Source organism: Crocodylus porosus, unplaced genomic scaffold (assembly GCF_001723895.1).
Source record: "Crocodylus porosus isolate Cpor-Errol unplaced genomic scaffold, CroPor_comp1, whole genome shotgun sequence".
Taxonomy (NCBI): domain Eukaryota; kingdom Metazoa; phylum Chordata; order Crocodylia; family Crocodylidae; genus Crocodylus; species Crocodylus porosus.
In genome coordinates, this window is record NW_017728950.1 from 58,989,351 (window position 1) to 58,999,355 (window position 10,005).

General features: G+C 45.1%; 1 protein-coding gene across 3 annotated transcripts in view; it reads left to right on the forward strand.

The window, feature by feature from the left end:
* Positions 1 to 10,005, forward strand: part of SPATA6L (spermatogenesis associated 6 like) — a 53,966-nt gene that overhangs the window by 37,908 nt on the left and 6,053 nt on the right. For all 3 annotated transcript variants that reach the window (XM_019555432.1, XM_019555431.1, XM_019555433.1), the window contains exons 11-12: positions 2,645 to 2,714; positions 5,141 to 5,257. In XM_019555432.1, coding sequence (XP_019410977.1) covers positions 2,645 to 2,714; positions 5,141 to 5,239 — 169 coding nt within the window. In that variant the 3' untranslated portion in view covers positions 5,240 to 5,257. The remainder of the gene's footprint in view (positions 1 to 2,644; positions 2,715 to 5,140; positions 5,258 to 10,005) is intronic.

Below are 10,005 nucleotides of genomic sequence, written 5' to 3' on the forward strand. Positions count from 1 at the left end.
TTCTCATAGGGCTGGCCATGGAGGCCCCCAACCATACGAGTGGCCTCCTCTGGACCCTCTCCAGGTTCTCCACGTCCCTCTTGACTTTCACTTATAAAACTGAACAATCTTCTCATGTAAAACTGAACAATCTTTTGAAATCTTCCTTTATACCGAGCTTTATTTCAGTCTGATTCATATGTTAACATATAGTAATCTGTTATTAAGACTGTCATTGTTGTGTTCAATTCACCCATTGCCCTGGGCAAAACAGCAAGATTTCAAAATATTTTTTCAAAGAATGGGGAAAATGAGTGATGATGCCACTCCTATCTGGGCTCCCAGAGGCCCCAGTCACCGCTTCCAGAGCCGGTGAGTATGGGGCTTACTATTTTTTTTTTAAAGTGCAAGCCGGCTGGGGCTGGGCAGCCATGGGGGCTTCTTCTGCAGCTCCTCCAGCTGTGTCTGCCTCTGCCCCGGTGGGGGGAGCTGCAGGGGCTATGCCCTGCTGCAGTTTTCAAAGCCACTGTGGGGGGTGAGGGGGCCGGGCGCAACACAGGCGCAGCTTGCTCCAGGTGGCAGCAGAGCATAGCCTCCGCTTCAAGTGCTGCTGAGTCTGCATCAGTGCTGGAAGCAGGGGCTCTGCCCTGCTGCCACCTGCCCCCTTCCGCCTGGAGCGAGCTATGCACACATCCTGCCCCCTCACCCCAGCCCTGGCTGGGCAAGTGGTAACAGGTCAGAGCCCCAACCCCCCAGGGCTGCTGCACCCGCATCCCACGCCCCCCCCCAGCCTTTCCTTGAGTAATCTGCCCCTCCGACCTGGCTGGGCAGCTTGTCCTATCTCCAGCTGCAATCCCTCCCTCCCTCATGCCCCTTCCGGCCCCCTCCTCCAACCCCAACAGACTGTTTAGTCTATAGCCAAATCTCTGAATTGGCCGAATCTTTTTCAAAGTTTTTCTGAATCTATTTGGATGCTTTAAATTGATTTGGAGCTTTTACTTGGTCTCCCAATTTGATTTGGATTCAGAGATTTGGTCCCTGAATCGGGCTGAATCTCCTCCGAATCAAATCAGCTACTGAAACTTGAATTTATCTAATTTATCTACATACACTTTAACCTGTTTTCACCTGTGAACCTATAGCTGTGTTGAAACTAATTTAATGAAACATTTGGTCACAATTAACTTTTTTTTGCTAAGACTGAAGAAAAGAAGACATTGAATACTCCAGCCTTGTTTGCATCAGTCATTATCTGCTCTCCTTCCATGTTAAGTAATGAACCTATACTTTTCTTTATCTTTCCCTTACACAGAACCATTTTTTGCCTTTTGCTATTTGTAACTTTGTGTGTGCATAGTGTAGGGCAGTGTAAAGATATCTAAATTAATTACCTGAGGTAGCAGAAACAGTGTATTATAAACCTGGAGCTCAGTGGGGGCTAATTTCCCCTCCCTGCTCAGAATACTGATACTAGCTAGATTCCTGGTACATTAGCTGGTTTGTTTAGAGCTACCTTGGGTGTCCACAGCATTACATTGTGCAGTAATGGATACAACCTCATTCTGTGCCTTGGCCTTTTGGCATTTGTTCCTGCCTGCTTGTTTTATCCCTTTATAGTCATCTTTAGTCATGCGTACTTGTTACCACAGTTACTCTGATTCTTTTTTGATGTCCAGGTCCTTAAAGAGCTCCTGATGTAGTCCTATTGGTCTCTAACTTGTATCTTTAACATTGTTTTATTTCAGAAATGCCAGCTTTCCCCCTCACTCATTTATTCTTAGTCTATGCTCCTAGGAGATCCTGTGTAACACTTCCCATTGCCTTTTTTTTTGTTACTGCAACTTCTTTCTTTATAACATGAACTCCATCATTTTGAGCATCACTTTTTATCTAAATTATCTTCCACCCATTCCTTCCTATTAAAATCTAAAGGCCATTTTTATAGTCACTTCCTCCACTTTCTAAAATAAAGGAGCTTGCTGGATTCTCTATGTCCTGCTATGCTGCTTTTCCAACATAAAGCTGAGTAAAGTCTCCACTAAGGCCAGGTCCCACTCTTCAGATATCTCTGTTATTTGTGCAGATAAAACCTCATCTTTCTCATTAAGCAGTGTATATAGGACATTGCCTCTGTATTTTTCCCTTTTCACTCAAAGACATTCACCAAATCTGCCTCTCAGTTCTTCCTGAAGTTGGGAGCAAGTATATACATTCTTGGGAGGGTGCAAGTCCCCCACTCCCACTGCCTGTATCTCAAAAAAACTGTACCCTTTTATACCAATATTTTTGATCTGTGATTTATTATACCAAGTCTCTGTGATGCTGATTAAAGTCTAATTTTGGTTGTGCGCTAAGACTTCAAGCTCTTCCTGTTATTCCGTCATGTTCCTGCCTTTGATGTGTAGATGTCTGACATCTTTGAAAGTTTTCCCCATTTTTCTCCTCATTTCTCCTGTGACCCTATTGCAGTATCCTATTTTCTCCTCAGATTTCACCCCTTTGACCAGGTCACTAATTTTTTACTCAGCTGCTGGCTTTTGTGATCATTCTGAGTGAGAGTATAAAAAGGCATTGTGAGAACATAAAACATCATAACTCTGAGGTGAATATGGAGGTGGCAGGTTTGATACATTTTTTTCAGCTTGCATTTCAATTCTCATTTCAGTTGGGAAAGGATCCATGAGAGAGTACGGAGCCTTCTCACCTCAAACCAGGCCAGGGAGAGGCTTTCATTTGTGAGTATTAATAATACAGCTCAATCGTTGTGGATGCTGATATGATAATATCACCAGTTATTTGCCCTAGCTAGGTTATTGGGTGCTGTGCCCACTCACCTGACTCCTGCACCCCTGTCCCTGGCCATCCTTAAAGATTCCCATTTAGTTTTCAGGGCCAAAGTTTTCCCCTGCAAAAATGTATGTGTATGGGTATGGACTAGGAGTTACTTCATTGCTATCAGCCCTCTCTTCTGCACTGTAGGAGAAATAAAGTTGGAGGAGCACAGGAGGAATGTAGCAGTGGTATATGTGGTTATTATAACAGAGAAGGGACTGAGAACCTAAGAGCAATTTGAGATTAAGAACAGGTAATATAATTTTGGGACCTGCACACTCTCATGAATGGAGAAGAGAATTAAAAGGGAACGGCTTCTGAAGTGAGGACGTATAGTGACAGAAGGAGGAAGCCTTCCACAGGTAGTTGATACGGATAGCCATCAGGACTATCCTGGAAATGAGCCACCACACAAGCCTGTTATGTACAGACATCTCTTTGATAATGTAGTGTTTCTGTATCTTGCCTAGTGCCCCTGGTAGCTTTACGTGAATCTAAAGGAGTGATCAGCAATTCACAAGACAATTTTACTAGGGTTGCCTTGTACACGTATCCAAATGTAATCATAGATACTCAGGGCATTTCCAAACTCTTCAACTTATTTTTAATTTTTAATAACTCTTTCATGGTACTTAAAGGGAAGAGATAGCAATCTGAATTGTTTTGCCTTCTCCTTAGGTGAAACTCTGCAACCTTTATTGATATGAACAGTTTCACTGAAGTTGCACAAGATATAAAATTACATCTCTTACTGTCACTTTTCCCCTCTGGAAAATTGGTTAATGATGGTGATAATAATTTCATGACTGGATGATGGAAGTCAACAGGCAAGGGTTGCAGGATTAGGTTCTTCATTTCCCTGGGATATATAAGAACGCTACATCTTAAAATTCAAGAAATTGTTGTTGTCATCTGTCACATGACTGCCAGCCAGTGTAACTGACTTCAGCTTTACTTCTCATGAACTCAAAGCAAGAAAGATTTATTGATAACAGTTACGCTTTTCAGTGAGCAAGACCTCATTGAGCCAGATTAATGCCTACTGCAACTCCAGCCACATTACTGGAGTTACACTTGGGATGGATTTAAGACTCAGGTTTGGCCACAAAGCAAATCAGTGATGGATCTGGAAACAAAATGTAGATCTTCTTTCTTGGGCCTCTGTTCCATAGTGTTTCCATGAAACTCTAAATGCCAATTATTCACGAACCTCCAGCACTTTTCTGGTCATAAAAATGTTATAGTCATTTGGTCTGTACTTCTTTTCTTATTTTTATCTTATGACTTGTATTAGTCAGAGACACTTTTTATTACAACTCTTAGGTGCAGAGAAAGGTAGCTAGCTATGTTAGACTGAAGTCAGGCAGAAGGTAGGACAGGGTGGTACTTTAAAGACTAGTTTAGAAAGGCAAAAGTGGGCTGTCACCCACAAAAGCTTATACATTTCTGAATAGGTCTCCAACCTTTAGATGTGCAGACAGTTCCACTGAACACACAGTAGGTGGTCTTATTTACGTCTGTGTCTCTAAAATGAAGCTTAACAATGAGGCTTTCCAATCACCCAACAAAGCTATCAAGGATGGAGGACACAATGTTAAAGCTGTTGTCCTTAAAAAAAATCACTAAAGTGTTAAGTCAGGAGTGTCCAGGATCCATCCCACAGGCTGGATCTAGCCTGCAGAGTCCCATCAACCACCCCTGGTGCTGCCCCTGGGTCTTGAGTTGACCTAAATGTTTTTACACTGTGTGTGCCAGACCAGCTCTGCACACAGGACCTGGGATGTGAGCTGCACTTGGAGCCTGTCTTGGCTTGTCCAGGCTATGTGGTACATGCAGTGTCTGCTCTGGGACCTGCTGTGCATGCAGCACCTATGTTTGGCCACTCTCAGACCCTGCATCCTGGATCCAGCGCCTGCTCCAGCTGGTCTGGGACTGCACTGCAGGTGGTGCCCACTCTGGCTCCAGGACTATGCTGCATATGGTGCCTGCTTCAGCCACTCCAGGGTGGATGCTACTGCAGGTACCAGATTGGCTGAAGTAGACACTGCATGCAGAACAGTACTGGACTGGCTAGATGGAGTGCCATAGGTGCTGGATCTGGCATGCAGGTGGAAGGCCCATGGGCCTGATCTGGCCTGTAGGGCCAGACCTGTACCATTTGCCTTGCCTTTGGATCAATACCATCCCATTTATCCAGTCTGTGGGGCTAAGTGATTTTGACCCCCCTGATTAAAGTCTTCTGGAAACAGCCGATAGGTTTGCTTCTGACTTGTTGCTTTAACAGAGATATGAGGCTAAATAATGGAGTTAACTGGATAGCTTTTTGCAGGGAGCCACTGAATCTGAGGTTGATGAGGTCCTTGAAAGAAGGTGCATCTCTTTGAGGAGTTCCCCACAGAATGACCTACTGGAGCAAAGATATTGCTAAGAAGTTGTCTTTGGAAAGGTAAGGAACTTAATTTCTTTTTACCTTTAGATATTCTGGCCTTATTTCAGATCCAGAAAAGTCACAGGTAAGCTAATGTCCTCACAGGAGAAACTGTAATAAAAGTATTCTGAGCAGCGCTGTTCCCTGACTGTAGAACCACTGCTGTGATTGTAACTATCACAGCTAGATATAACTTTATGTTCTTAACTATTCAATCATTTAATAAGTGATCATGCTCAGAAAATAAATGACATCATATGTGTCTTTGTTGTCCCTCGTTTATATGGGAAACATTTTTTAAAATCAGCTGTCTGTCAACCCTGCAAAAGTCATCATAAGATCTGAAAATCAGGCTGTGTTTTTTCTGGTTTATGCATTATCACTGGCAGCAAAGATTCTGCAGCTGGAACTTTAAATACTTAACAGTTCTACATTGAGTTTGGAAAGGGATCAGGGGACGCTAAAAGTGCTCAACTTTCAGTGGGTACCTAACACTCCTCAGCTCTTTAGGAAACCCTTGCCACTTTTAACTGCCATGTAAAAGAACAGAATTGAGTGCAGCCTCCCTTAGATGGGTTGAGTCTGTAGTACTGACAGGAGTACTGCTAGTAAATTGAATCTGGTAAAAATTATTGCCCGTAGAGCATGGGAATAAAAATACACGTATATCAAATTTGTTGAGCAATCTGATGCCAGTTATATAGAATCACTTTTCGGACCATAACCACTGTTTGAAATAATTCAGTTTATCAAATATTTTTCTTTGCTTTGCACCCAATTTTTCATACCTTGGCTCTGTTTGGAACAGCTGCCTGAGGCTTTATTACTCAGGCCAGACATTGGCAGATCCAGGAATGGGGCAAGGGAGGGGTTGCACCCCCCACATATGCTTTAGCCGTGTCATGCAATGCACAGTGATCCCTGGGCTCACCAATTGATCAGGGTGAGATCTGGCTGGAGCTCCTACTTTTTCATGGCTCCCAAGTCCAGGGGATGAGCGTTGCTGTTTTTCATACTCCCTCACCCCACTGAATTAAATAGCAAGGGAAAGGAATGGAGAAGTAGCAGGGGCAAAATTCACCCCAACCTTTCCAGGGGCTTCAAACAGACCCCCCAGCCAAACCTCACATGAAGCGCAGCCAAAAGGGGGTGCAACTCCCTCTGGGCCCACACCGAGGCCAGATTCCGGGGTCTTTTAACGGAGTGAAACTCTTGTTGAGAACTTCAGAATTCAGAGTTCCATTAAGGACTTCAGAATCTGGCCACAGTGATTTATTTCATTTGTATTTTAAAGAAGAAATCTCATCAATAAACATACCTGTCCTAAAGTGTCAGCAGATCCCTAATAAGTAGTTAAATATTTTCTTCTTCTCTCATACTATTGCTATTTATAACCCCTGAGTCCCTCGTTTTGGTAAAATATGAATGAAAAACTAAGCAAATTCTGCTGTCAGCTCCTTATGTACAGTGTTTTTAACTTCAGTTGAGTGGTATACACTTATTTTAAAGAGCATATTTGGCCTATAGCTTTTAAGAATTAATGCCATTATAAAATAAAGCCAGAGGAGGGAAATGTCCCTTATTAAAAATGTGTAGGGATTTTCAGCATTACATTAGGTAATTAGATGCCTAAGTTCTGTTGAATTCCATTTTTTGGGGGGGTCATTTTGAAAATCTTAGCCAGAAATCTCACCATTCCCAAAAACTATTAGCAATTTTTTTTTTAATAAATAGGTATATGGAATGCTTTATGTTCATAATGCCATTCCAATGACTGTTAAACAAGTATTATGGTAGCCTAGCAAGTAAGGGTGCACCAATAAAGATTTTCTTGGCCAATACCAATAGCTGATTATTAATCGGACATATTGGTTGATACCAATCCAATAACTGATTTGGTTACATATGATGCAGAGGCTGCTGCAGTGTGCCAAAAAAGAAAAGGTTATTTATGTCAGTATTTTAAAACGTAATGACATAAATAATCCAGTTTTTCTGGCACACTTCAGCAGCCTCCATATTACATGTACCAGTGTCCCAGTGCTTAAAAATGGGGGCGGGGCGCTTGAACTGAAGTTTGTTGAATGAGCTTTAATTCAAGTGCCGCTGCCACCATCTTTAAGTGCAGGGATACTTTTAGGCGGGGAAGAGCCAGGCAGGATGAGGTTGGATGTGGGTTGCACACTGCAGGCTCAGGTCTCTCCGTCCTGCTGCCTTTGCCCCAGGAGCCTGCGCATCCCCTGCCCGCCTGGCAGCACAAGGCACAACTCACCACCCCCACTGCTGCTGGGCGGGCAGGAGGTGCACAGCTGGCACAGGGCTCCCGAGGAAAGGGCAGCAGAGTGGAGAGCCCTGTGCCCACAGTGAGCAGCCTGTATCTGCCTTGTGCACAAATCCGGGGGTGCACATGTCCTCTCCCATACCTCTGCTGGGGAGTGCATACAGTGGTAGGAAGATGCCCACCCCATGCCCCCTGGATGAGCTTTCCATGACTCTGTCTTGCTCCCTGCCCCAGCCCCTGGTCCCATGCACCCCCTGGCTGGGCAGCGTCCCCAGCCCCAGTCTCTGCCCCTCCCCCACTTGCTCCCTCACCATGGGGAGCTCAATCTACCCCACTGTGCCCTTTCCCTCCCTCATGCCCCTTTGCCTCCATGGACATACCTGCAGGGAGCTGCTCTTCATGCTGCCCGGCTATACTTCTGGCCACGTGCATGCATGTAGCTGTGCACATGCATGTGGTGTTCCCTGCATTTTGCTCCTGGTAGACCCAAGCAGGACTCCTTGCAGCCTGTCTTCAAGAGAAAACCTACCATTACCAAAGGGAACCCACGCATCCAGGGCCCCGGCCCTGTGGGCAAGAGGGAACCCAAGTGTCCAGGGGCCCCAGCCAGAAGGCGTAATTAATTATATTTATCAAAAAACATTGTTGGCTACAACAGCCAAAAAAACGATAGCCAATAATGTACGTTTTCCTTTTATCAGTGCTGATCTGATGCGCAGCCCAAATATAAGTGCACCTCTACTAGAAAGTTGTTTACGTCTGACAACAGTTTATAAGTACTGTGGCTCTGAACCTCTTTTCTCAACATGCACTCTATGTATTGGAGCGTATGAAGAGGAACTAGGCCTTCAAGAGACTGGACCTGAGCTGCAGTGGATAATAGTTTTTCTGGCTGGAGGCTAAGGACCAACTGGAACGGATAACCTGCCAGTGAGGGCGCAGTCATTAGGGGCATTTATACTGGCACACACTTTTTTCCAGCAATGTGCCAGAGATCTGCCGTTTCAGAGCAGACTTGATTAATTTGCTCCACATGCAAGCTGTGGCAAACTGCACTGTGCTGTGTGCAGTTGTATAAGCAGTGAAATGCACGTCAATGTGCAGAAAATGGTGGCAGTGCACTTTTGAACTAAAACACCTCTAAGGTGTTTTAGTTCAAAACCACACTGCTGCCATTTTCTGAGTGCTGACATGCATTTTGTCACTTATACAACTGCATGTGGTGCAGCGCCAGGCACTTTTCAAAGTGCCCAGTGCTGTGATGTATACATATGCAAAAATGCTCTAGGAAGCTTAAGAATGCCAGGAGGGAGTGTTAGGGAGAAATACAGAGCTACAAAGGTCTCTCTCTCACTGTCTGAAGAAGGATGGCAGGTTTTGGCTTGTCTGCTTGCTTGCTTTATTTATTGTGGTTTGGTTGTGTAACCCAGGCAGTACTCCAAGAGGTACCCCCTCTCCAACTGAAGGGATCAAAGCAGGTGCACAAGCCCTGTGGGAGGTATAGGGACTCTTCTCCCCCTATAGAGCAGAGCCAGACCACCAATGGGGATTTAACCATATACCTTTTAATGAGGGAACAATACTGGGAACATAATAGGCATAAATCAGAGGGTACAGTGGACACTACATTGCCTCAAGGGGGCAGGATTCAACAAAGGTTAGATACTTACAGTCATTGACAAAAGACAGGGTTGACAAAATATAAAACACAAACAGCAGAACAAACAATACAGATTGGTGAAATATAAAAAGGCACAAAATACAAAATGTCAGGGAAACATAGAGCCTTGGTACCTTGGGTCTGGGGGAGGACCACAATGGCCCCTTTTCACTGCAAGAAGATTTGCTTCTTGTTAGCTCACTCACCCCAAGTCATCCCAGCTAGGACTTGGACTTGGGTCTCTCACATGGTAGGCAGAAACACTGCCACACAGCCACCAATAGTGGCACTGCTCTAGGCTGCTAGGGGTCTTGACCTTCCTGCAGCCCCGGCCTCATGTCAAGCTGCCTGGCCTCTGACTGGAGTAGCTGGAAGCAGAGCTGGGAACCTCTCAGGTTGCTGTTCAGATCCTTGCTGGAGCTAGGGAGCCTCTCCTACTGGCTTCAGCCTCTCATAGGGGATCCTAAAGCCCAGTGGGGAGCCTCTCCTGTCGGCTGCACACCTTGGGGGTCCAACTGCTGCCTGCAAGTCCTGCTCCTTCAGGCTCTTGTGCGGCAACTACTCCTGCCCCACTGGCTCAGCACTTGCCAACTCTTTGAAGCTCCTTCCTTGTAGTCCTTCACTGCTCTCCTCTGAGTCAGCTGTGCTGCCCTTTTTATCCCCCTCCACATGACCCAGGGCACCAATCAGGGGACATTGAGGGTGAGTCTCTGGGGCCTGATTGGTGCGGAAAGGGAATCCCAAGTCCTCCAATCATCTTTTACCCCTTCAAAACCCTGGGGCCAAATCATTACCAGATTGGTGTGAAAAGGGAATCCCAAGTCC